Genomic DNA, 27,057 nt, shown 5'->3' with positions numbered 1-27,057 from the left:
GTATGGAATTCAACCTGATTCTCAAGATTAGCATCTTCATCTCTAAACTAGCTTCCCTTTCACGATGCCAATAAAACAAGCCAAGTTCTAGTCCATAAAATTACCAAAGAGTTTTGTATAGTACTGTATAATGCTAATTGTTTTTTCTCACTTCCTGAAAATGCACTATCTGCAACAACAAGAAAATCTGTCATTGATTTTAAGTGTAAACTGTTTTCAAAGGCATTTAATACAAAGCTATAATGAATAACCTTCAAAACAAGAAGGGCTATTCTATTTCATTTACTACTTCATATGAAAACTCTAACACATGGGGAAATTTCACAGGAACACTTGTATCCATCAGATTTTTCAGTTGTCTCATCAACTCATTTGCATCATCTCATTATAGAGTCAAGTCTGGATGCAATATGGGTTGGAAGCTGCTATGATTTAATGTTTTTTAGATAACTGATTCCCAGTGAACTGCTGAAGTCATTCATTTCTTTGAAGGCTGATGTTGATACCAAAGAACCATCCTCATCACTGTCATACTGGGTAGCATTGCTATCAGAGGCTCTTCCGTGAAAGTGGTTTCTTGATAACACAGCTAAGACACAGCAGTGGGCCACCATGGGGAAGCTTACTGCTAGCTATTCCATGCACAACAGTACTGTTCTGTGTATAAGACTTATAAACCTTTTGGACTGATGTCCCTTACCAACATCATATACACTCAAAAATGTCAAAAAAAAAGTGTTATGGAAGTTCATATTTCTCATGGGATCTACAAAACTACTAACACATTTGAGCAAATGAAATTGCCATTTAGTTCCTGCCCTTTGAATGTCCAAAATATAGACAATTCACATCTTAAGAAGCTGACAATGTACAGGAACTTTATTAGAAATATACACAATGAAAAGTGAGAATTTGCTTGGAAATCTGAGTCCACAAAGGGTGCTATATATGAGGAGCAGAGCAAATTGAATAAATGAGAATCTTACAGCCCTTATCTCATTACATTCTAACTAAAAACTGACTCAGAAAACATACGTAACATGATGTATCAGTATGTCAAATCTTGGATGACCTTTGTTATATATGCAGCCCAGCAAGGCAGCATGCAATTTGGCATGAAAAGAACAACTGCTTCATCTGGAGGCTTCCAGACAGCATTAGCAGCCACCCTGAGGCCACCTTCAGCTGCACATAGGACAGCCTTAGGTTCCTGCTTCGGCACGTATGCTCAGCAGAGCGCTGAAAATTCAGATCACTTGTTAGACTGGATTTCACACACAATGCAGGGAAACAGGGACTAGTCAGGCTGCCTTCCTAGAAGTTCTTGGAACTTTTGGTGAATGATAGTGCACTTAGGGCCTGCGGTTAAACAGGATTTAGGGTAAGCAAATGGTGGTAGGTCGGCTCATGCTACAGGTCAAGGAAGGGAGTTAAAGGAACCACAGTGGGAAACCACAGGCATTCCTGCAAGGCACAGATTCTACCCAGCGTGCGTTGTAATACCATTTGGATGGAGCCAAATGTGCCAAAACGTGTTCTACAGTAAGTGAGACAACAGCTGATCTAACATGGCTTGGCCCTGCACTACCTACTCAAAGCATGCCAGATACTAAAACAGACACAACACTGTTTATACTATTCAAGTACCACTAAAGCCACTTCTTTTACAAATGGCCATGTGTTTTAATAAGGATGAGAGAGATTTCAGAATCTGCTACTTTAATCTCTTGACATGAGGAAATGAGAATAAGCAAAGTCTCACACAGCTGGGGTAAAGAACACATTTCCAAGCTTTGCATCTCAAATCGAGAGAACAAACAAGAAGCTGTTACAGTTACTGGGAGAAATAGTATGTAGAAGTCGTGAATCTTAAACTACAAAGAGCTCCACCACAGAGACCACAAGGTAATCAAATGAGACCAGCCTACGGATAAAGAACAGCTGAGTGAAGCCGAACCCAAGTAGGATGCAATTTATGCTGACAGCCACAAGAAACATTCTGAGAGTTCACAAAGTAGTTTTACCTATAATGGATATTCTGAGGTAATTTTGGGGTGTTTTTTGATTTCTTGAAGATTAAAGGTTATCCTTTTAATCTATTAAAGGTTACCTGGGTGATATTTTCTAATTTCTCCAGATAACTAGGAGATTGTCCTGTCCTGACCTCACAAACGAATCCCCCTGCCACCATCCATTTTTATTACAGCAAGATCTGGTTATTAATCTTCAGTGCTTGGGAGTCACCAACTGCTACAGAGCATTGCAGTACGTTTCCCCCTTATAACCCATCTCACTCAGTGAAAAAAAGCGTATAGTCTCTAACCTGGCTTTCCACAGAACACCAAATCCAGCCCAAGGTCTTTATTTTCAGAGCATCTGGTCCCTTGGGCGCAGCATACCTACATACCCACACAACTCTGAATGAAGCCTGGGAGCAGCTCTGCCCACGGATGTTTTTTTATGCCATGGCTGAATTACCTCTGTGCAGGAGAAAGTTTTATGGGGGGCTGGCCTGATACTGTGGGATGAACTCCCATGGAAGCTAATGAATACATTGAGTCATAGCTGTTGCTCCACATACAAGTTATATATTCTTTGGCCTGCTTTCTCCTATAGAAACAGAGACTAAAACAGGTAACAACAACACCAGGCCACATCAACCAGTCTTATCTCAGAGAGAGACTGGAAGGCTAAAAAAATCTTATGTGGCAGATGTTTGCCACTTCATTTAATGTTCTACTAGAAGGCAGTCAAAGATGCTAAAATGATGAATTTGATAAAAATAATTTCTGAAGATTGCAGGTCAACCACCTCCTGATCATGCAACTGAAATCTCAAGAATGAAAATAAGTAAGTACCCTTGTTAAATACTCCTTACATGAGATTAGTTCTCCTCTTAACGTGCTATTTTTCATTCAAAGTGAGGTTGTACTCTAGAGAAAAGGAGGAAAGACTGCATTTATTTTACAGTAAAAGTATAATCCATGTGGTGCTTTTTGTCTGCCCTCTCATGGTAGAAATGTCTCCTTTTGGATCTTCAGCTTTTTACTGTTTAACATCTGCATGTGGAAAGGCAGAAGTATGCTTTCTGACTTGTGCCTTCTTCTTTCCACAGTTTTTTAGCCTTTCCTGTTCTGTGAAAGAAAGGCAGGAAACCATATGAGGAGACGTATTTTACAGATGAATTATCAGGGAAGACGAAGAGCCTGTGGGACCTTCAGCAGATAACCCCTGCAAGCTGGCAGACTCAAAGGCAGGGATAAGGAAACTGAAGAGAGCCAAAATGGACTCAAGCACAGGAAGGGAGAAAGGAATTACCAGAACAGGGAGGGAGGAGCTGGCAGATGTTTCATGTCGTTAGGCTAGGATGCTGTGACTCCCCCAGAGGAGTACAACTCAACATGAATCACCAATACACATTAATTTTCAAATGAATAAAAATTTGGAAGTAGGGCAGACAACATTTCAGACAGTCATCTCCTGACTGTTAACATTACAAACCATCAGAGCACTGAAAAGAGTAGCGCTGAAAATAGGAATGCGCAGAATCCAGGTCACTACATCTGCGAATTGCTGGAACACAGAGTAGAAACTCAGGCGGTGGCCCCTAATTTCCTTCCACAGGGTAGGATGACTTTGAAGGGCAACAAGCCATCAGTGCAGCCCCATGCCAGCTGGGGATCCTCCCTGGGCTGGATGAACCACTGATGTTACAACTGGAACACATCTCAGAAAAACACTCTCCACTCTGCTACCCTACATATGCATTAAGCAGAATTCAGAAAAGAATGATCACTTCTATTCCTCACTTTATTGGAAACTGTAAGATCCTGTAAGGTCTTCTGATTTGCTGAGCATAAAGAATCCCACAGAACATTAATGTGTTGCAAGAAATTTGCAGCTTTCTTTCTCCAAGGCACCCACTGAAACAGAGGGAACAGCCATCAGACTCTGATGCATGCTTTCCCACCACAGCAGATATCCTGATGGAGAACAGCCATCAAGCAGAGCGACCAAATGCTCTCTGAAGTGGTGCTCATATCCTCCTGGTAGGAGCACAAATCTAAAAGCACTGGCCCCGGACCTGGCAGAAAACTTTCCACAAGGCAGTCACTACAATATAATGGTGCGAACAACTGTCAAAAAGAATTTAGAGGTAATAACACAAAAATGCAAGCGAGGGAGTCTTGTACTTCAGTTGGTGTTTTGATCTGGCTCCAAAAATCTAAAAAAGATCTGAAATCAAGGGTTGAAGAAACGAAGTGTGTACTTGGGAAGAATTAAGGTAGGGCGTTTCTGAAAACTTCCAGCTGGTATCAGCAAAATGCATGACGCTGCTGTGACACTGGCTGAACCACAGCCCTGACGTTTCCCAAAACAAAACCACACACATTTCATCAGTTATTCCACAACCCTGCAACTTAAGAATCTCTGGATGACAACACTCCCAGCTTTGCTTCCAAAAGGAAGACCAAACCCAGGGAATGAGCAAATGGGTGGGAGTAAAACAAGTTTCTTCATACCGAGGTCCTGAAATGAGGAATCAAAGGCAGCAAGTAACACAAAATGGAGCTCTGGGACTTAGGGAAGAGGAGATCCACCTCAAATATAAGCTCATCGTGATACAGCTCAAAAGAATGGGAATGAGGCAATGGGCAGAAGATTGGTCCAGAATTGTTTTAATCTGTCTCTGAATTGTCTCTAGAAGCTTTTGCAGGCTCATTCTGTTTATTTTTTGCCTTTGACTCCTGCGAGTCTCACATGTTGGCCCAAGTACAGAACCATAGAAGCATCACAGAATAATCTGACAAATAGGCAGTCGCTGTCATTGCATCAGCAGAAAAATACCTTCGCTGGAACTAAATTTAAAGCAATATAATAACATAGGGGAGGATTTACTCTATCATTTTTGCTTTGGTTTTTGAAATAAACCACTGGTTTGGAACAATTGCTGCCAAACTGCTTGCATCTGCACAGACAGTTATTGCATGGATCCCTTTCAGGATGGAAGGCAATTTGCCACAAACCGCTCACATCTCCACTGTACTGACTTGGTAGCACAAAAGCAATCCCACAAGCTTTGTGCTCGTACATAACAGAACTTACTCATTTATACAGCCTTTAGCCTCAGGGACGTATAAATACTGATGATTTCCTCTCCTAGATTAAAGAAAAACAATAGACATAGAACCGTAAGGTCTAGAAGACTAAAAAGGACAGGTGCATTTGGGAGAGGAGGGTTGCTGGAGGTCTCAGATATATGGCTGGAAAGTCCATAAAGAAAAAGTAAAGCCAGCAGTGCCATTATGGCAGACGTGCTTCCCACTTTTTTACAGCTCACAGGTTTTCCTCTTCAGCCCATCACGGCAATGAATCTGGAAGTGTTTCACACCAGGAGGACACAGTGCAAATACAAGCTAGATGCCCGTCTCTAACCAGGATTTACTGGGGAGTGAAGAAGGAGGAACATGAGTGAATGAAGGCATGCACTCTCCCCAGCATCTGAGAAACCTTGACTGTGCTGCTCCCAGACCTGTAGAAGACACAAGCACCTCCTGCAGAAGAGCACCAGCAGCTCCTACTTCCAGGAGCACTGCTCAGGTGCTTCCTGGGAGCCTTACAGTAGTCCTCATGCAGGCTAATTGAGTGCATTCACTTGCTCAATTGGTAAAGCAATATAGGAAAACCAGATCCACTTTATTTTTATTTATAAGCATTTGGCAACGTTCCCTCCAGACTATGAACAGTGTAAACAGAGCACCTCAGGGCAAGCTCACATTACTGCATAACTTCTACACAGTCATGCTTCCCTGAAGAAGCTGGTAACGTTTGATTATCCCAGTAATGCTCATTGTTTGGGAGGGTTTTTTTTTGATGTGTTTCACAGCAAATTTCAAGGAAGTGTACGCATCAGTACTCTGTTTCATTAACTATACAGCCAGCGAGTCAGAGACACAGTCATGGCATATGTTGGCTTAACAGCCAGAGCTGCTGTAGCTGAATATCCAGGCTTCACTGGTTAGGCTGCCATGACAGTAAAGGGGAAAAATAACACCCCTCTCCAGATTCTCTCTTTAGGGCAAAAATTAAACTTGGAGCTTACTTGGAGGTCAGTGGTAAGATTCAATAGCGCTTGGTGCCTGTTCAATGCTTGTGCTGGTGTACTGGTACCTCCAGCTTGCTCACCATTACCCCTCCCATACAATGCTTCAAACGTACAAACCTTAATCTGAATCACAGATTCTCAGAAATTACCTCCCCCACATGATTTCAGTAGTGTTGCATTTGATTTCCTTTAATATGTTCCTATAACAGGAGACCAACTGCTGTATCTCAAGGACCAGTCAGACTGCATTTCAATTACAACTGTTTATTTCGCTTCCATGCACTTGAACTCAATAGTTACTCACATTCCTGAAGGCATTCTGTGTCTGTGCAGTACGACTGTGATTGTCTCAGCTGGAACAGAGGAAAAGAAAGGCACGATAGTTAGCAATGAGACTCAGGCAGCTTGTACTGAAATCATGATGTGGTATATTATCAGCGCACAAGTTCAAGGGGAGGGAAATCGTAACCCATCTTTTACTGCCTCACGTGGCTTACAGTACATGAAGAATCCCAGGCATTGACGTAGTTTCTGAACGCTATTTACATAATAACTTTAAACCACCTGACTAAAGAGTTATTGCTTCCACATGGATTGCAGCCACTGAATGCCTTTTAAAACTCAAATTAAAAATCTAAAGGAATATAGATTCTGATATGCTCTCCATCCACACCCACATTTGGGATTTTAAATAGATAGGTGTTACTACAATTATCTGAATCAAGCACCATTGAAATACTCTGTGATTACCTAACAATAAATGATCAGACATGCATAGAGATGCAAAATTAAAGTTTCACATTTAAACTTATCAATTACTATTTTTTCCACCTCAGATCTTTCAAAACAAGATTTTGACTTGTATTTTACTGTTTTTCCTGCTTACTGATGGGTAAAAATTAAAACACTTCTCCCATGCACAGCTGTAATGATCATTTGCATTTACAGACTTAGGTAAGCTTGGTAACTGCAAGAAAAGTCAACGCTGGCCAACCAGTCTGAGTATAACTATTTTACAGATGACAGAGTCAATACGGACAAATATCCCATTCTTCGTCAGGAGAGGCTAGATGGATGGAATTTAATATGCTGTGTTATGGAAATAGGTCCTATTCCCTCCTTAGGTAAACTACACCGATGAATAATAAAAGTTGTAAAATTATAGAATTGCTGTGATGCCTTGGCTAGAACTGAGATTTACTTTTTGACAGGTTTTATGTCACAGTAGTGTCACAATGTGGACACAGTAGTGTCCACGAAATTAGCCTTGTCACAACAGGCTAATTTATTCATTATCAGTGTAAATACACAAATGCAAAATAGAAAAGATATTCATTATGAAAGAAACATGAGAATAATTTCTACAAACAAAAATTCCCCTTCTATTGGCATGATTGATATGCTTATTTGTTGTATGTAGTCATAATATTATTCAAAGCACACCAAGGAAACAGCTGGGCAACTTCTTTCTAAGACACTTGGAAAACTTTAAACTCCTTTAATCATAATGACAGGCATATTTGAGAAAGAAAAAAAATGTAATTAGAGATTAATCACATTCATTCTTTGATTAATATATTAAGATCTGCTAGTAAATTTACTGAGACTACCAAGAAGTTCCTTCAGAAGTACTGGGAAGGCTTTCATCTTTCAGCTATTTCTATAGTTACATACAACAGCAGGGAAAATTCAAGCAAAAGTCTTCGACTTACCGTATTAAAAAATGCTATCAAAGTATGCATACTTCTCGGCCTTCTTACATAAAAGTAAAATCTCATTTTATTTTCAGCCTTTGGAGGTCCTTCTCAAAGGGGAGATTTTATATAGCAGATAGTACCACTTTGTAATATCTGACACTGAGGGATTCCTCAACTGAGAAGACTGGGTGTTGCCATGCCCAAGTTTTATTGAGATCAGCAACATAATCATCTTCTGCTCTTATACGGGTTTAATCTTGGAAGGGGTTTAATTTATAATCCCTAATCTGTAAAATGCAGTTTGCAGGTATTTTTCAACATAGAATAACGCTCAGAACTAAAACAGGTAATAGCTATGTGATCAGAAACAGATCAACAATCATACAACATCTACCTGTCCCTCCCCAGTCGCCAGGATGGCTAATAGTCGGGTAGCCTTGTCTCACTTGCCCAGATAGGCAACACGGCCTTGGGGCTCTCTAGCCACAATGCTATTTACTCCCTTTCTGAGCATTACACCCTGTCCAAACACAACCTCTTGAAACCACGCCATTAATGTTTCTAAAAAAGCCACCTCAAAAACAGTGTGTGTGCTTTTTAATGCTGTTAACAACCCCCTTCCTTCAGCTGCCTACCCGGCAGGCCTCCACTGCTACCGCAGAAAAAAGACGGAGGGCCAGCTTTGACTGGCACAGGTACATTAACCACCAGAGAAGCTTACTCAACGAGAGCCGAAAGACATTCTGGCTACAGCTACGTCTTTCTTCAGAGTGGTCTTGGGGGCACTTGAAACACGGTGTGGTCATGGCCATGGGGCACCCTGACCATTTCTGCCTGAAAAGGCATGCGCTGCCTGGAAATGCCTGCTGATGTAGGAGGACACCCGATTAAGACACCAGAAGTATTAAAGCCTTGAGATTTCGTGTGCCCAGAGGGTGCTCATAGGCTCCTTGTCTGTAAGGCACAGAGTTTTACCCCATGGGCACCCTCGGTGACATCTCAACAGATGGGACCCTAGGCTCCAAGACCATAGAACGACTGCTACTGGAAACACCAATAACATAAATACTTCAGTACTTGAACAGTCTTATGAGAAATACCATTCGGAGTTGCTCTACAGATCTCTGCTGAAAAAAAGGAATGCTCTTATACTAGATAATATCCTGCCAATATGAAAGTCTGCTTATGTATGGAGGAACAATGTACAGAGGAACCTTTACAAAGTAGTCATCTGCTCTTTGTCTGCTAATGGGGCTGTGCTTTCCGAAAGACTGGGGCAACAAATATTCCCTTTTTTCTATGGTAATTGAGAAACTAAATGTACAAGGTAGGTTTAGAAACCACAGTGTATTATGTGAAATACTTACATGAGGAGATATGAAAAAGGTTCATTTTTTATACTTCATTTTAAAATTCCTCTAAATTGAAAACAATACATAGTCATGTATCATGCAGATTTAAAGATCCCATCTGGATCCCATTGCCTCTGCTCCTTCATATCCAGCAGTAAAATATTTCTTAGAAAGCTAACTTTTCCAGTTAATTCCAAAATTTCTTACAAAAACCACTTGTGCTGGAGAAGATGTGACAGCACAGGACCACTATCCATAGACTCTACAGTAGTCAGGCTTTCAGAAGCCATAGATTACAAGGTAAAAACACACTCAAGCATCTTCTCATGCTCTCTTTCCATCCTGAGTACAAGCACATGTGAAACCTCACTATCCTATTAGCACAAGCTGTAGGAGGGCTCCCTATACCAGCTAACAAATTTGTCTTTAACAACTCAATGACAGGCCGCGTGCTGCTCTCCTGGGATGGACCACGACAGATGCCTGCAAAGGAGCAGCAGTAAAAAACAGGCTTTTCTCAATTCACTCAGGTGAAGTAGGTCGTAACTCTGTAACCCAGTACAAATCTGATCCTTTATAGCCACTAAATTAGTCAAAAGATGAGAACATGTTCTGGCATGTGCATGAAAAGCTTACGTAAGATGAATGGTTGGGAAAGGTAATACCTTTAGCTGAAACACGACTGCTCCTTTGCCTACCAATTAGCTCTCTTTCCTCTTAACTACACCCTTAAGGGACATAGCAATTGCTAGAAAAAAACTCAAATGTGAGACATTTCAATTGTCAGATAATTGAAAAAAGAGCAATTATCAGGGACTAGAAATAAGCCATCTTTTGTACTTCTGTTTTCTATTCTGATGTGGAGGGGGAGTTTGGATGAAAGTTTGTGCAATAACAGTAAAAAGCAGAAACAGACTTTCCTTCTTCTCAACAAAACCCACAAAAAAAAACTTTTCAAAGACGTCCCACTTTTACAGGCAAGCAGTTGCTCAGACAATTTTAATGGTGATAACTTGACTCTAAGATGCTCACAGGACTGCTAGAGCTGGGAACACTTTGGAGTCAATAAGAAAAATCTGAGTAGAGAAGTGGTTCTTAGGATATGTTAACTCTTATGTACTCAAAGGCATCAAATATTATTGATGATGGGTTTGGTCTTATTCATATTTCAGAGATCCTAGTGCATTCAAAATGTGAATTTAGTGAATGACAGATAGCTGGTTGCCTGGCCTGATGGCCACTGAAGTCAGTAACAGCCTCTTTCATTTTTTTATATTTTTCAGTATATTTTGGATCAGGCCCTTAATAAGAACACAGAAATTAGGTGAGTGAAACATCAGGGCTTACTCAACAGAAGAAGAATGAGTGACAAATGTTACAAAACTAAACATTTGTAGAAAATTGTTTTCTTCTATTTAAATGAAGAGTTTTATATCTGAATTTTAAACATTCTTTGTGCAGTCTGTCGTCCAAATACAGTAAATGTCTTGGTGCATGTGAGCCAAAAATGAACTAATTTATTCGTTATTATCTAAAATGAAGTAAGAACAAAGTGTAAACAGAAGAAAAACTAAAAAGGCTCCAAATTTGTAAGTTTTAGTGCACTATAGGCTTGCAGGCAATATAAGTAAAAACACTAATTACAAACGTATGCACATTATCTAAAATACAACTGAACTTCAAACCCTTCGAAGTACATTTAAAGGTTTGAACAGTTTAAAATAATTGAAATTAATAATCCACACACCACAAGAACTCTCGGTCAATATGAATATCCGGTTTATACGAAGCCCCTCATAAGATACTTCTTGGAACTAGGAGGCACCAGTGGCTGAACTACAGTAAATCAGTGTCTACTTACTGACACATCTTGAATGTAAACCTGACAAAGTGTCAAGAAAGAAGCAAAGAAACCGAGGTGCTTTTGTTGGTAAGAGAGAAAAAGGCCTTTCCTCATTCTTTCCCCTTGACACTCATATTTCGCATGGCAAAAATAAAACCAACCAAAAGAGCACATTCAACATGGCTCCCTGCTCAAATTTGGAATAGCTTTTCTTTTTTTTTTTTTCCTTCCCAAAAGGCAGCTTGTAGCCTCAGATTACACTAACACAGCTTTGTTTAGATACCGATCCTTTGAAAAAGTATATAAAGTATGGCTTCAACCTATTGTGGGTCAACAAACCTAGCCATCAAGCACACCTGAAACCCGACTGGCTCTTGCTGCTCCTCCTGCCACGCTCTGACAAGAGTCTATGCAGGTTTTTTCGATGAGGGCCACCTCTTTCTGCAGTCCCCAGCTGCAACCAAATCATGAACAGTCATAGAAAAGGGGGCCCCCTGCCAGCCTCTGGAAATGTACGTGAAGTCACTGTATGAAGCAAAGCCTCTGTTTTTTTCCCATGCAGACCCAATACGTGCGCAGGCAAACATGCTGCTGTGGTGAAATCAGGGTGTGAACTTCTACTGCATGCTAGCTGCTCCACAAAATCACTTAAGTCCAAGTGAAAGAGTGAGCCCAGTGAACCCACTTTGTTGAGCCAAACAGAGAACTTGTTTTTCCGACACAGTGACCTCAGCCCCTGGGATCCTTTCAGTCTTCCCATGAAAGAAGTTCGGCTACTTTGCATTTCCCACACATCACAGACAGCTACTGTGGAGGACTCAAGACATCTGCCTACCTTCACAGTAACTTCTTATGTCTCACAACTCCCTTACTTCCTCTTCAGATGAGCTTTCGGAATTTGCTAACCCAGGGTCTCTGGGGACTGGGCTTGCAATCTCTGCTCAGACAAACAGTTTTTTGTTAAAGTTGACAGCAAAAGATTATGAGTTCCTATCCAGTATGAACTGGAAGGGGAAAACTTTTTAAAGGTTAAGTATCTAACTAGGGTTAAAAAAGGAGAAAAAAAAAGGCATACAGTGTTTGCCTAATATCAGGAAGATACTGAGAATCACACAGCTCACAAATGTGTCATTTTCCAGAAGAAATAATGACATAATCCCTGTCCAAAAGCACTTTCCAACTCTTGAAGCAGTGTAATAAAGAGGAATGAGACTAGTGGCAGGAACTCAAAGCCATAATCAATGAAGTCTAGTCATCTGTCAGTGGCAGATGAGCTGTAAATAAATTGTTTATGTAGGGATCATTAAAATAATCGCCTTTTAGAGTAGCTTTTGAGACATTTCAAATCTGAAAGATGTCTCCAGGAAAGACATGACTGAAAAATTAGCAAGTTCATGAGCCAAGTCAGGAAAAGATTTCCATACAAGATTGTGGTGGAATAAAGCTCAGAAAAATGTGTGAAAGAAACAGGCAAATTAGGTACCAAGATAAGAGAGCAGAGACAGATAATGGTGGCAAGAAAAAGAAAAGCTTCTGTACAGAAGCAAGGACAAATAACAAACTTCATGTGGTCATTTATCCCCTGAATAAAAGTAAATTTAAAGTGGAACCATAAGGGCTGTTGATAGAAAATTTTCTGCAATAACAAGGGCAAAATATCATCCCTTGTGACAATACTTCTTTGCAATTCAGACCAGTTGTAAGCTCTGCCTTTCCTCCCCAGCTACGGCAGAAGATGACAGCCCCACGGCATACTTCTGATTGCATTCTGATGCTTCTGGGTAATGAAATCACTGTTTAAACTTTGTTGGCAGCCACATCTGTTCTGTCCAAAGTATATAAATGATTTAGTAGACAACACGATAGATAAATTGCTGTGGTACGATAGGACAGTCCTGAATACAAGGCAGGTTGCAAATTGAATTGTAGCATTATCCACAGAATTCAAACTTAAAGATGCAAAAAAATGACACCTACACGCATTATTCTGCTACAAGCTGGCCAAGAGAAATAAGAGGAAAAAAAAGGAGAAAAGAAGGGCATACTGATAATGTTAACTTGTCTCCTACACCACATTAGCTTCTCTTAGAGGAACAAGCAAGGAGAAAGTGAACACTGCCCTCCCCACTCCCACTCCCCGTTTTCTATGAGCAAGTGCAGAATTAAGATAAATGCTTGCTCATACCAGGACAGAACATCAGTCTGCTACAAAAACATGGAGTTTGGTCCTGTGAGGTGACAAATCATTTTCTCTCCCACAGCAAAAGGGCGAGAAGGATGTCTGATACCTTTCAGAACAGTATTCCCAGGTTACAAACCAAGTCTCAAGACCCAGAACCACCAACCACTTATGAGAGAGGGAGAACATTACACTAACTTTCATACCGAAAAAATGAAATTTTACGGAGGAAGATGCAGCAGGTAAGTATCAGTGACCACTGTAGGAAAAGGAGCACTGATTTGCTAAGAACTCATTCCTCTCTTCATTTTCTTTTTCACCTTGGTGTCACATAGATCTGCTTTTTCAATACTTCCCTTATTTTCCCCCAATTGTGTAACTTTTATTGGTACTGGCCTTGAGGACCTGGGATATGTCTGACATCCTACTCCAGGTGAATGTGAAGCAGAATGAATTAGAAGAGAGTCAGGCAAAAGAAAATGAAGCAGTGTGAATGTCTGGATCAGCATAAGGAGCTCACAGTGCCTCTGACTACATGTAATACTAGACAACAAATGGATAAGATAGAAATAACTGAACAATATCACTACAGAAACCTTTGAAAGCATTCATGAAAAACATAAACAGATCTCCCAAGAGGTTACTAACAAACTTGCATCTAAAATACAAACACAGAATACATGTGTATTTGTTTTTTGACCAGTTTAGTATCTTCTGCAAAACCATGCATGCTAGCAGATGGTGTGCGCCCATGTAGACAGTCTTGAGGACAAAGGCTTCGAACTAGGAGTTCTACCAGTGTTGATTACATCCACATGCAGCCTGAGAGACAAAGCACAATTTTCTCCTTGTTCCTCAAACGAGATGGCTGTAACACTGCTCTGATCATCACAGCCATCCATAATGCAGGTTCTGTCTATGAACTACTGCTGGATTATCAAGCAGCCAGAATTTTCAATGCCTATTCTTCCACATTGCTTGTAATACCATTAGACCACACAAGCTTTATTCTGAGACAGTCATGAGGGGCGACTGAGACATTACATTTTTATAAATATATGTGTAATACATTTATATATAGATATATTTATATTTAAATATAACTTTTTAAATATAATGGTTATATACATATTTACCTCTATGTTGTTTTTATACATCCCTTTATTTTATATGTATGTATTTGTGTATGTATTTTATATACATGAGTATTTGTATACACACACACACACACACACGTTAAAAAACAGCAGGTTCCATCATGCTACAAAACTCAGTAATGGGAAATATAAAGAACTACAGGCACTTTCAACAGTTCTGAAACCTAACCCCTTATAGGCAAAAATGGTCTCCATGGGACTTAGACCTGAGTGGAAACCATTTTTCATGGCATGCCTTTATTTTTTTTTTTACACACAAACCTGTCTAGAAAAATAGCCTTCATTTGTACTGATTGATCTAGAATTAGTTTTTAGTTTACAGGCCATTAGCAGTGCATGATTTTTGTCATACAGTTTTGGGACCTTAAGCTGTGCAGAGCCAGCACCTTGAGCACCCAGTGAAATCAGTGGAGCAAAGGGTGCTCAGGACCGGCTATCATCCTGCCACTCTGCCCTGCCTTTTATTCTTTTGGCACAGTGCCTTAGAAGGTGCATCAGGTCTCTCCTGCATCTCAGAGGGATGGTAACTTCTTCTTTGTCCTAATGAGCGACTTAACGTTCAGCTCTTGGGAAGGGTCCTTTCTCAATCACCCTGGACTCCAAGAAACTGGGAACTGAAGGCACGGGTCTGCAAGAAAAGGGGACAGTGAGAGCAAAATATGACTTCCTGACTTCCTTAGCCAGGCAGCCAGAGAGCAGAATGGCTACAAACTAGCAGCAGTAGCGACTGCTATTAAAAAATAATTTAGAAGGCAAATGCCATGGAACATGTGTAACAAGTCTCCAGGGCAACCTCCATATTTAGAAGGTCACCTTAAATCACCACATATTCATTCAGTGTAGTTCTGCTCTGCTTTCAATAGAAAGCCACATCAGTAGGGTAACTCATTTTTGCTGGATGCCTGAAGGACTATTTAAGTCGGGCTTAGCTGTGCTGACATCTTGAGAACTTTTCAACCATTTGCAGCAAACAACACAGATCTATTTTAGTCATGTGTTTATTCTGTGCTGTTTGCACAAGGTCTCGCTCAGCCAAGACTCATGGCTATGCTGGGTACTATTTCAGACTATGCCCGTTTATAACAACAAGACTCCACAGTGACCTGGCCAAGAGGATTATGTGGAAATTTGGTTGACAGAAGAGTGTTTGAACCATTTTTTTCTTTGGAAATAGGTTGAAAATTTGCATCTTTTTGCTATAAAAAAAGCAAATGGCACCTCAAAATACAAGACAAATTAAAAAATGATTTGCTTTATATTCCCCAGAGTTTTTGAAACATTCAAGCCTTCTGGTATAGTAACATAACTAGACATGGGCCATTACTTTGCAATTAGCTACAGAAGAGCATAGCACAAGGTTGTAACTCCCACAGAGGTCTCTAAGGCCATCAAATCTCAGCAGCAGAACTGTTGGCTGTTCATCAAAACGGGTCCTTTTGTATTACAGAATTAGAAATGCTTTGGGGAAAGAACATATTGCTCATTTTTGTAGAACCCAGTATGAGGGAAATCTGAAGTCACAGTTTCAGTAAAGCAAATAATACTGTATCAGAGAAAAAATAAAGGACCTTTATACCATACAAAATTAGGTGCCGCTGGATCACTTTGACATTTCTGGCCACTTTAAGTAGTTACATACAGGTGTCAGGCTTCATGAAAGATGTTCTCTGCATGATTATTCCTGCCACCTTGGGCTTTCACAGTCTAGTTTTCACACTTGGATCACAGATCACACATTTACTCAAGTAGCATGGAAGTCTAGAGGAATTATATAGTGTGATCAAATTTTTATTTTGCAAGATAAATGAAGAAAATGGAAATACAAAGGATTAAATAGAACATCTTTCTCATTCAGAGATTTGCTATCCTCTGCCACAACTAAGACAGGAATAATTTTATCTGGATACCACAGAATATCCTTCACTGAAAATCTTTTAAACAACTGGCCCATTGTCTGTCAAGAGTCCTCCTCATTAGTCCTTGATTTTGCTTGTTGTTCTTCATTCTTGAACTTTGGCTCTTCTTGTCAAGATAAGTTTTGTAGATGGAAGAGACTGAACAGGAGATAAAGTCATACGAACTAACAGGTCTGTCATTGTCTCTTAAGAACGCTTATGTATTTGCAGAAGATGGAAAATCTGATGATATTCTATGCTTACTTCCTTTTATGGAAGTTACCAATTATCTGCTATATCCATAGTGTAAATAGTGAGCCCAATATACAATAGTCAAACTGTTATACAACAGCTCCAAATCATAACAGATGGCGCCATGGGTATTACATACTGGAAATATTATTTATGAAGTTACAGCCAAGGACTTTAGATTTCTGCTGTTTGCTAGGAATACTTGGAAATCATAGTATTTGCTTATTATTTAGGATGGCCATGCTACAGAAGTTTTCTATGTGCAAAACACCAATGAGAAACCTGAAAAATCTACTTCAGGAAAAATGATAGAACATTTCACAGAATCATAGAATCATTTAACAAAAATCATAGAATCATTTAACAAAAGGCAAATCAACGCCACTTACGGACGTGTACCTAAGTTATAAGTACTGTGGGTATGAACAGCATCTTCCCAGCAGTCTAATAAGCAGCAAAAATTCTTTTAAAATGTCACATAAAATCGATTGTCTATAAAACCATCTCGGTATTAGGAATTAAGAAGAAAAGGAAATAAAACAGAACCTTGCTTAGTCAAGTTAAATGAGGGACAGAAAAGCAATCAAGTCACATGGCTTAGTAAAAGTTAGTCATCTTAAAAAAAGACAGCTTACTTGTTCGTAATTTTCTGTGCTGTTGCTAATAGCAGAGAAGAAGAGTTTAAATGACAACAAAACCTTTTCGTTTTATAAGCATTAACTGTAATGACAAGATGAACTGAACATTTAGAGATTTAAAGTAGGTGTTATCTATAAAAAAAATAAAATCCACAAGTTATTGTACTTGGAATACCAAATACATTTTACAAGAATTTCTAAGCAAATACACCAATTAACTTAGAAATTTAAAGTCACACGTTGGAAATTAAAATGAGAACTTCAGGTTGTAAACAGACTTTTTGACCTCCTGCCGACTTTGGCATAACATAATCACTGAAATTTTCCATACAGTTAAGTCTAATGGAAATCCTGTGCATTTGAATACGTATCTTTTAACTCTACATGTAATAGCCATACTTAATACATCATAACTTCTTCATCAGCAGAAACCTTAATTCTTATCAATGTTGTTCTATACAAGTATAAACAGATCAGTATGTAAGAATTACTTTAACCTAAACGCAAGCTATTAACGTCTTTACATCAATCATGTTAATTTTTGCAGTGTCATTACTGAAGAATTCTAAAACTGTATTTCCACACTTGAGCATCTCTCATATCTACACTGTTATTCTGATAAATTTGATCTTAACTCTGAACTTCTGGGTTTACAGTGCTTGGTCTACAGATTACTACAATCCACTGTTGAATCCTGACTCCTAACTACTATACTGTTCCAATGTTCTCTTGTTTGTTTTATACCTATCAACAAGAATCAACAATTTAGTATGCAGTAGTAGGGAACCATTCTGGATATACAGCATGTCTGGATTTCCTCTCCTCCATGCTGAAAAACTGCAGATTGCCTACCTATCTTGTATCACAATGGTTTTGGAATAAAGATTTTGAGGAACCAATTTTCTGAGGTAATAGGCACCCAGTCTGCAATGAGACTTGTGGAGTTCAGCAACCTTGGAAAATGTCCAAGGGTTCCTTTTAAAACAAATAGTAAAATTCTTGTTTGCTCATGCTGTGTACAATTGAATGACAAAACAGAAGCTTAGAAAGCAAACTTGCTGAAGAATAAAAGCTACCTATATAATAATGGAGACTTAGCAAGTCTACTACTTCACGCAACAGGTCACTTGAGGATGATTCTCTGGCCACTGACAGAGTTTTGAGACTTTCCCTTTCTAGATTCTGCTGAACTATCCCAGCTAGTGATTTGCTCTTATAAAGATTTAGCAACAGCTGGTTTTCCTTTTACAAGGGATGAAATCTGGCATTTCCCATTACTCCTCACAGTTTCAAATGTTGATTCATATAATCTTTTTGGAAGCTGAACATTGAGCACTGAACTCTATTCCTGCAGCTACACAGAACACCATAAAATTGGCCTTGGCGACCACCCCATTGAGGATGGCACCTGTGATTTGCTCCGTTTACATTCGCAGCACAGGAACTAGCATGCCTCCACATCATCCGTTTGCACCCACCTTATGCTGCATGGTGCTGCCCAGGAACAAAATCTCACACACCTTTGTGGCACCTGTAACTCTGGACACAACACACCTCTACCTAGAACCCTCCAGCCGCAGCACAAGAGCACTAGCAGACCTATGCCATTGTTTATTGGTATCTTCCAGCAAAAAAACGAAAAGGTGAGAAACACAGAACCGGCATCAAAAGCCTGGACCATACTGCTTCAGGCTTGCATTTGACAAGCCTCAGAGGAAAAAGCAGCAAACACCCATCCTCCCAACACCCATCCTCCTTCCTCCCTCCCAGTTTCATGAAGCTTGGTCCTGGGGCTTCCTCTGCCACCTTAGCACATATCATAAGAAAAAGACAAAAATCCTTCTTGGGACAAACTGTTGCCTTTCAGTAATGAGATATGAAAGCAAGCCAGCCTCTAATGACTTGTGAGACTCAGGCGAGAACTGACAGCACCATCCTTGGGAGCCACCAAAGGGAAATACCAGACCCATACAGAACATGGAATTGGCTATACAGACACGCTCTATTTGTCTGGTGCCATTTCAGGCTTTAGTGCAGCTGGCCACTACATTTGGACTGTTTGGCAACCCCAGTTTTGATGCATAGCACAAGGGTTTCCACTGTCTCTGAGCCAAATGCTTGTCATTTCCTCTTGCCCTTGTGGGGGAACATTTTGCCTTCTGCTGCAGCCAGTGAGGGGCCCTCCCACTGACAAAGCCTGTTTTTGTTTTTTTTTTTTCCCCTCTTTTGTTTGTTTATTTTCAGCACTGCTTTGGCTCCTACTGTGGTCTATATTTTTTGTTAAGCCATTCCTGGTGTGTGGGCTAAGAGGCACAATGTGGGAAGATGATGGCATGGGTTGCACAGTGCTATATTATTGACATCCATGGTGAAAACTGCTTACTACGAGCAGAGTAATTCTGAAAAATGGGGTCATCTGGGCTCCCTGAGAGCACAGGTACAGCTTCTGCCTGGCTTTATGTTCTTTCCCTGGTAGTCCACATGAGACAGTACAATGCACTCCAAGGTCAAGAAAACATGAACACTCAGGATTTTGTCTTCAGGGTGAAGCAGAGCCATATCAACAAAACCCACACATCTCCAAGAACAAGCTATAAACACTTCTTGCAAAATACTGTTTAAAGCAAGTTTGTCCTTCCTTGGATGTATGCAAGTGGAATTGGTTTTATAAGGTCAAGCACAGGAACTGATTCCCAGACATATATGGTTTGGGATTTGAACATTACCCCTACACTCTTATCATAGGCTAGTTGGAGACCACGTTTTCCTGAAAACCTTCCTATAACACTGATAAGAAACCCTTTGAAGAAGGGTCTGATCCTAGAGAGGCTGCTCTTCACGTGTACTGCCTTAAGCAGTTGGTGTACTCAGTAACTTAAAAGGAAATTATTTTAAACCCTAAGAAAAAAGAATGGGATAAGAACAAATATATAAAAATCAACAAGAGGAAGCACATCAAACAGAACTCAGAAGTCAAAATCTCTGGATTCTCAAATTCAGTATTTTTTTAAAGCTTAGTTTAAAAAATACAAGATCTGTTAAAAGCATTAAAAAAAATCAGCTTGCCACATGGGTAGGTGGAATTTCATGTGTGTGCTATCAAACTGAACTCAAAGAGCATACAGGGTAGTTTCTTTGTTTTTATGCAGATTAAAAAGGGTGTTGCAGAGAAACATTTCAACAGAAACAATGCCAATGCTGTAAAAATGCAGCCCTGGAAAATAAGAGAAAGTTATCATATTTATTAAGTACTCAAATGCTCATCAGAAAGTCAGATACAGAGATTCTAGCTGTACATGCAACTGAATAAGCAAAATCAATAGCATCAGTAACTGCAAGTGTGCAAGTGCTGAAGTAATGTCTGAATAACCACCCTTCCAAATACTCTCATATCATCCTTACCAGATTAATCAGTCTTCTCATTGCATGTTCATGTGAGCAAATGCATTCACAAGGATCAAATCCACCTTCTGCCATGGTTCTCTGGATAAACCTGAACTTGTCTGTGAACACCTAAGAAGAACAAGAATAAAGGTACAATGAGCTCTTTTTTTCAACTGACCTTATTTTACAGACTCCCACATCAAATTTCAGCTCATTTAATGCCAGAGTGAAAAGGCAAAACAAAGCCGAGTAATCCTATTATTCCTTTGGCAGCATGAATGAAGAAGTCTGGTATGTGCAGCTACCTTTTGATGTTGCTGAAAGCAGTGTCTCACACAGGCTTCCTTAGAGAGCCAAATAGTTTTTTGCAAGTATTTGTGAATCCCCCCTGAGTTTTCCTACATACCGCTATGAAATGTATCCTGACAAACAAGAACTACACAAATTAAATTCTGGTTTCTCATCTGCATAGTGGGACTTTTAAGTGTACGAATACAATTTGAAAAGTCAGGGGAACTTGTGTTCTTAAACCCCTTACAAACTGTTGGCATTCTCCCCCTGGATCAATGTACAGGAAAATAATTTAAAATTCTGTAACTTCTTTGCTAGAGGGAGAAGCAATCATCCTTATTGTATAATGAAAGCAAGCAGCAGGGGTGCAAAAGTGGATGTACTTGGAAACACTTTAAAAATGGAGTTACTCATACTAATTTTAGATCAAAGAAGTAGGTCATTCAGTTAGCTATAGAGAAAACAAAAGTTCAGTTTCCACAGTAATGGACACGGTAGGGAAGCCATTCTAGGTTATTCACCTGCTAAAACCACTTCCACACCAGACACTCGGCAACAATACAAGCACACCTTTACTGTTTATCAATAGTTTTCTCAGTGACTTAATTGATGGTCAAAAGGGGTAGCAAGTTGTAAGGCATTTCTACCCCTGTGGTCAAGTCAGGGATTGTCTTCCCTCTGACAAGGACTGTTATGATGCACTAGATCAGTTCTCCAGAATGACACTTTTGAAGTATTGCTGTTTAACTTGGTATTAATAGGGCGACATTCAGATTGTGTTTGTGCTGCACACGCTGGGGTCCTAAGGTGAGATAACTGGCAGGTTTCATAAAGAAAGGCAGGAGCATGGAGCAGATACAACCTGTCCATTTCCTAAAGTAGCTTACTGAAGTGCCAGCCTTTTGACATCTGCTCAGTGAGCAGATGTGCTCTGCAACCTTCACCTTTAAAAACTTACGGCCTTGATTACACACCAACATCCTGATATTCTAATCTCATTAGGAGAAAGAGGAACAACCCATACGGCTGTAAGAGATCTTCATACAACAGAACGTATCACTGCAGTATTTTCCTTCCTGGGCTAAGATGTAGAAAAAAGAAAATGCACTTCCGAAGTCCCTCCTCCATTCCCTGTGAATGCTTGCTACTTTTCCATGTTACCCTGAGCCATGGAGCAGAAGGTCAGACAGTGAAAGAAGGTAAGAGATATTGGTATCTGCATTACAGAATACCAACTTCAATGCAGTTATCTGCTTGGGTCTTCATTTTTTAAAAAAGAATACTAAATACTGGAAAAGAGCAAAAAAATATTGAAGAGATGGATGAAAGACTGTTTAGATAATAAGAAAGATTAATCTGACTATTTATTGAGAAGAAGACTGAGAGATGACTTGATTACATAGTGTACAGTTTTGCATAGAAAAATGAACATAAGTATTGAAAAAAGTTCTTTGATTTTAACATGAGTTCTTCTATTCTAGCATTAGGAAGAGGTAAAAGCACTGATTGCCAAATAGTGCAAAATGGTTCCTCTGGACATAAACTGACATCCAGAACAAGGCACTTGAACCAGTGAAGTATTTATTTAACAGTATTTAATTCTAACTTGAAGGAATTTAGGAATCAGTAACACACAGTAATAGTACAACGATTAAGAGAGCAGGGATGTTAATCTGTGTAAGACTAGGAGCAATCCAATCATCAAATAAGAATCATCACCAATGAAACCATTCTTTGTTGAGCGTGCAACTGAAAAAGACAAGACAATAACGAGGAAATAAATTTGTCATATAATATCATAAATATAAGGAGAGGTGTTCTAGAAGGGATTTATCTACCCCAAGACACCTGAATTGCACATGACAAATTACCTTAACGAGCTAAAATAAAACAGAACATGTGTCACCAGGTAAAATGCCTTCCAAGCTTTTCAATACAATCCTCCTTACAAGCTTTCTCACCTTCAAATGACACTTAAAGGAATCATGCCTCATCTTTCCCTCCTTCAAGCCTATAGCAAACTCCTCTTGGCAAAGGAACGAAGATGGACCATCTATAGTGAGAAGAACACTATTTTTTTTCTCCTGATAGAGAACTGGATGAAATAGATTTTATATGCATCTGTCCAGTTACAAGGAATAAAGAACCACTCTGTACTATATGATGATTTTCACTGGTAAAATGACACTCTCGTGTCTGTATTCCTCATTATTGGCTTAATAACTGTATTATTTGTAACACACGTTGAATGTACGAAGTCCTAAACACCAACTAAGCTCTGTAATTAAATCCCTAAGTTTATTAACATTTCACTCCTGTGTGAGATTTGGAAACAAGAGACCAGTATTTTTATCTATCACGGAGCAGGATTCCTTGGCTCCGCTGTGTGCTCTTCGGCAGCCCGTTCACAAAATCCTGTTCCAGAATTGCAGCGTGCTTCCTGCCTGCCTCCCGGTACTTGCAATCATCTGACCTCACGTCAGCTGCTAGTTTGTTCTGCCCAGCTCTGACCTCTTCACCGAGCCACACCAACTCTCCACCTTTTGCAAATACAGCTCTTCCACATACAAACTATAACAAAAAAAAAAAAAAAAAAAAGAAAAGAAAAAAAATGATATGCTCCCTTCTTTTCTTCATGACCTGGAGAAAGAAAAAAAATAAGCTTGTAGTTTTATTTTACTTTGATTTCTGTACGTTCTCCTGTTCATTGTAACCTTGGTTTTCTTGGAGTTTAGAAAGTAACTGGTGAGAACACAGCGATTGGTGAGGCCATGACACCAAATAAACGCAAGCACTCAGAGAGAGTTGCTTTTAACCTAGTTACAATGATTGCATTTTGCTTTGGCTACACTATTGATAAGGCAGTATTTAACGCAGGGTCTACAAACAGCTGGAAGATGTGTTTGGCAAATACGCCAACGCTCTCAGTGCTAACAGTTGCAAAGGTACGTGTTATGGCCCCCAGACTAAGCAAACTGATAGAAAGCATAATGAAGGAGACAACCAGTAAATGTGGATGAATACGACATACCAATATGGCTTCTTCAGTGTAAAGAGGCCCGTGGAGGCAATCATAAACGGAACTTCTGAAATTAAAGTACTGCAGTCCGAGCCAGGACTGCTATAATTCAGGAGCAAAATGGAAGACAGTCTCTGATGATTTAAGACAGAAATAAAAGCCCACCATTACCTTCCGACTTGAGCATCTATTTGCAATTGTAGGCAATGAAGCCTTATTGAAAAACATTTCTATGCAATTTTTAAAATCATGAGTCTTCTCAGCTATGGTAATTATTGTAAATTGTTTTTTTCTTTTATTGTCTTTCCCAACCTGAGCCCTACAGCTGCATGGTGTATTTTATACACCCTACTATCAAAAAAACAATCTCAACGTTGTTTTTTTTTGGACCTGGAGACACTTCTATACTTCGAAATTATTGTAATGACTTTATTTCCCAATTCAGCAGCATCTCTCCTGAGTGAATAGCATGCAGCTGGTGAGCTCTGGGAGACTGAAATTATACTCTGCTTTTCCCCACCCTAATCATTACAAAACTGAATTCCTTTCTAGCATGAAGGCAAACGAGAAGTTTTGTCCACTTTCCACAGGCTGGATGCTCTCCAGCGTGACTCCAATACTATGTTGTTTAACAAGACTGTCAAGGTGCATGTATTGGTGAACTCTACTCCTTAGTAAAGAGAAGTGTATAAGAATCTCATTCTAGTTTTTGAAGAAACTCACTATACACAGCACATTGCCAGAGTTGCTGCAGCTTTATCACAGCTCGAACATAGCATCTACAGCACACCTGGTTCCAAGCACTCTTGAAAATCACACATAGGACATACACAATACAGAGTTTTTTCTGCCAAGGACTATTTTTGCTGTGTTGCTATTTCCTTGAAGACTGAAGATTAGAAGTGCTTGGCAGTAAAATACCTCACAGACAGCAAACAAGTAGTAGAATCTTTCCACCTTACTTTAAAGAGAAACAAAATCTCCCCTATTCAGCTCCCTGTTACTGTTTTTCAGACAACTGCAACATCTCAAAGCACAATTGTCAAATCCCTCTAACATGCCATAAAGTTAATTTTGCTTCTGAGTTCAGTTTTAGAGATGTATGGCAGAACAAATTAAAATTTGTACAAAAATTGAAATAAAAATGTAGAAAGAAAGCACGTGACTTGGTAAGGCTCCACAGGCATTCCAAAAAATGGTAAAAAGCAGAAATACCGAAAGCCACACAAGAAGCATGAACCCTTCATTGCCTTAAAGATAAAATGCCACAGGCAGAAACCTTTCCTCCTGTGACTTTCCATGAGCTCCTAAAGGATCCATGTTTCCAGAAAAATGATTTTCTCTCTTGCCTTCTTGTGTGCGCCTCAGCCATCCTGCTATCTGTGTTTGCTTAGAGCACCTTATGCTTTGCTTTCTGCAATTATTTTCTTTGCAGCATGCTCCTGATCACTGCTTTTCTAGGGCTCTTCATCGCTGCTTTTCTAGGCCTCTCCCTCCTCCGGGCCCCTCTGTCCCGCTGGGCACCATTAGCGCTCGGGACGAGCAGCACCCCAGCTGCCTCATTACCAGGCACTTCAAAACATAAAGGTACAAGGGGTTACTCCAAAATCTGGTCCTAATCCTGCCTCTTCTAGAGACCAGACTCACTCAGCCCTGCCCAGTTACACAAAGTCCAGCTCAACATCACGTAGGTATACGGTGAAATTACGTGTAAAGGTAGCTTCAGTGGGGCACTGCTGAAATACTGCTTGTTAGAAAGCAATCAATACGGAGACTAACCATTCAAACCCAGTGAATCCAAGCCAAATTTGTTACATAGTGCATTTTCTTGCTGATTGCCATCTTCTCTGTACTTGCATTTCATGCACATCCACAGCACCCTGTTTTGTTAGCCTTTTGATGAACCACCTAGCTCCAGCTCACCAGCCCGTTATTTGGCTGCCCGTTATCTCAGTTGTACGACCAAACTCTGTGAGTAAGAAAGGCCAGGGAATTTTACCCGCTGACTTCTGCATCGAGTTTCTCTTCAGACTGGGTTAGAGCATAGAGTGGAAAAACAATAGACATGGATTTGGGGTTTCTCTCTTAAATAAACAAACCGGAGACGTGCAGATAGGACTGGCTGATTTCACCTGCAAAGAACTTGGTGAAATTTCTCATTTCTCAATTACTGTCACCAGAAATGCAGCACATTTCCTAACACCAGAGCAATATAAAGGAGGAACAAGGCAGAAATGAGCCATTAAAAAAGCAAAGGAAGCAAATAACTAAACACAGGATAAAGCTACAGGACAGTGTAAGAAAACAAAAGTGTTTGTAGTTGAATAGGGAAGAAACATCACAAAAAGAGTTACAGAAATAGGCAGAAAATAAGGAGAAAATATACAATGCCTTAAAATAAATGCATGCTATTCTGCCTGAAGTTAGTGGATGCATATTCCTCACAGGGACAAATCAAAATCAATCCATAAGCCAAAGACCTGGCATAAGCATCCCGTGGAGGTGGCCATTTAGCTTTCAGTTGCTGGGGTTATGGGACTGGCAATAAGGAGCTTGGAGATTCCTATGGAGACTTCCTTCACAAAGCGACTTCCGCAGTTCAAACAAGGCTAAAAATAGGTTCTGTGAAAAAGAACTTGTATACAAATTGATACTAATTAAAACATCCCAGCGACCTGTTCTTCTCTATTACTGTAATTTAAATAGCTGAAGTAAATATTCCCTCTCAGAACTTAGGCCTGAAACGCCGCAGCACTACATTTGGCTATTTTTACAATGGTAATTTTTTTATCCCTTTCATTAACGATGCAAGGGAAGCTCTGTCCCATCATTTCTTCCATGCTTACAGCTCCACCCGACTGGTACTGAAGCAAATACTCCCACTGATGTTGGCAGACCAGGATCCAGTGGTCCTGGAAGGTTGCAGATCCCTAGAGGACTACTAATGATCTTTCTCCACCAGGCCTACTCAGGACAAAAGAAAACCAACTGGCTGACTGGGCACGAAAGCAGAACAGCAGGATGCAAATGTGGGCCCTGCCAGGAGCTGCACCGCCACAGCAAAGTGTGGCTCCAATTACAGCTTCCTCCAGCTAATTGTCCCAGTTCAGATCATCCATGTAGCTTTCCTCGTGAAAAGGGCTGCAGTGATTTTGATGGCTGATACAATACCCAAAGAGAGCCCCTAGGCACAGTAACACTTTCAAAGCATAAAACAATTCCCCTTGGTCTCTGCCCTTAAAAC

General features: G+C 40.0%; 1 protein-coding gene across 1 annotated transcript in view; it reads right to left on the bottom strand.

The window, feature by feature from the left end:
- Positions 1-27,057, bottom strand: part of SMIM14 (small integral membrane protein 14) — a 38,783-nt gene that overhangs the window by 3,991 nt on the left and 7,735 nt on the right. Inside the window, exons 2-3 of the mRNA XM_035324846.1 lie at positions 20,522-20,632; positions 6,411-6,459 (exon numbers count right to left, since the gene is read on the bottom strand). Coding sequence (XP_035180737.1) covers positions 6,411-6,459; positions 20,522-20,596 — 124 coding nt within the window. The 5' untranslated portion in view covers positions 20,597-20,632. The remainder of the gene's footprint in view (positions 1-6,410; positions 6,460-20,521; positions 20,633-27,057) is intronic.

Source organism: Oxyura jamaicensis, chromosome 4, assembly GCF_011077185.1.
Source record: "Oxyura jamaicensis isolate SHBP4307 breed ruddy duck chromosome 4, BPBGC_Ojam_1.0, whole genome shotgun sequence".
Classification (NCBI taxonomy): domain Eukaryota; kingdom Metazoa; phylum Chordata; class Aves; order Anseriformes; family Anatidae; genus Oxyura; species Oxyura jamaicensis.
This window is presented reverse-complemented; position numbering and strand designations above follow the sequence as displayed.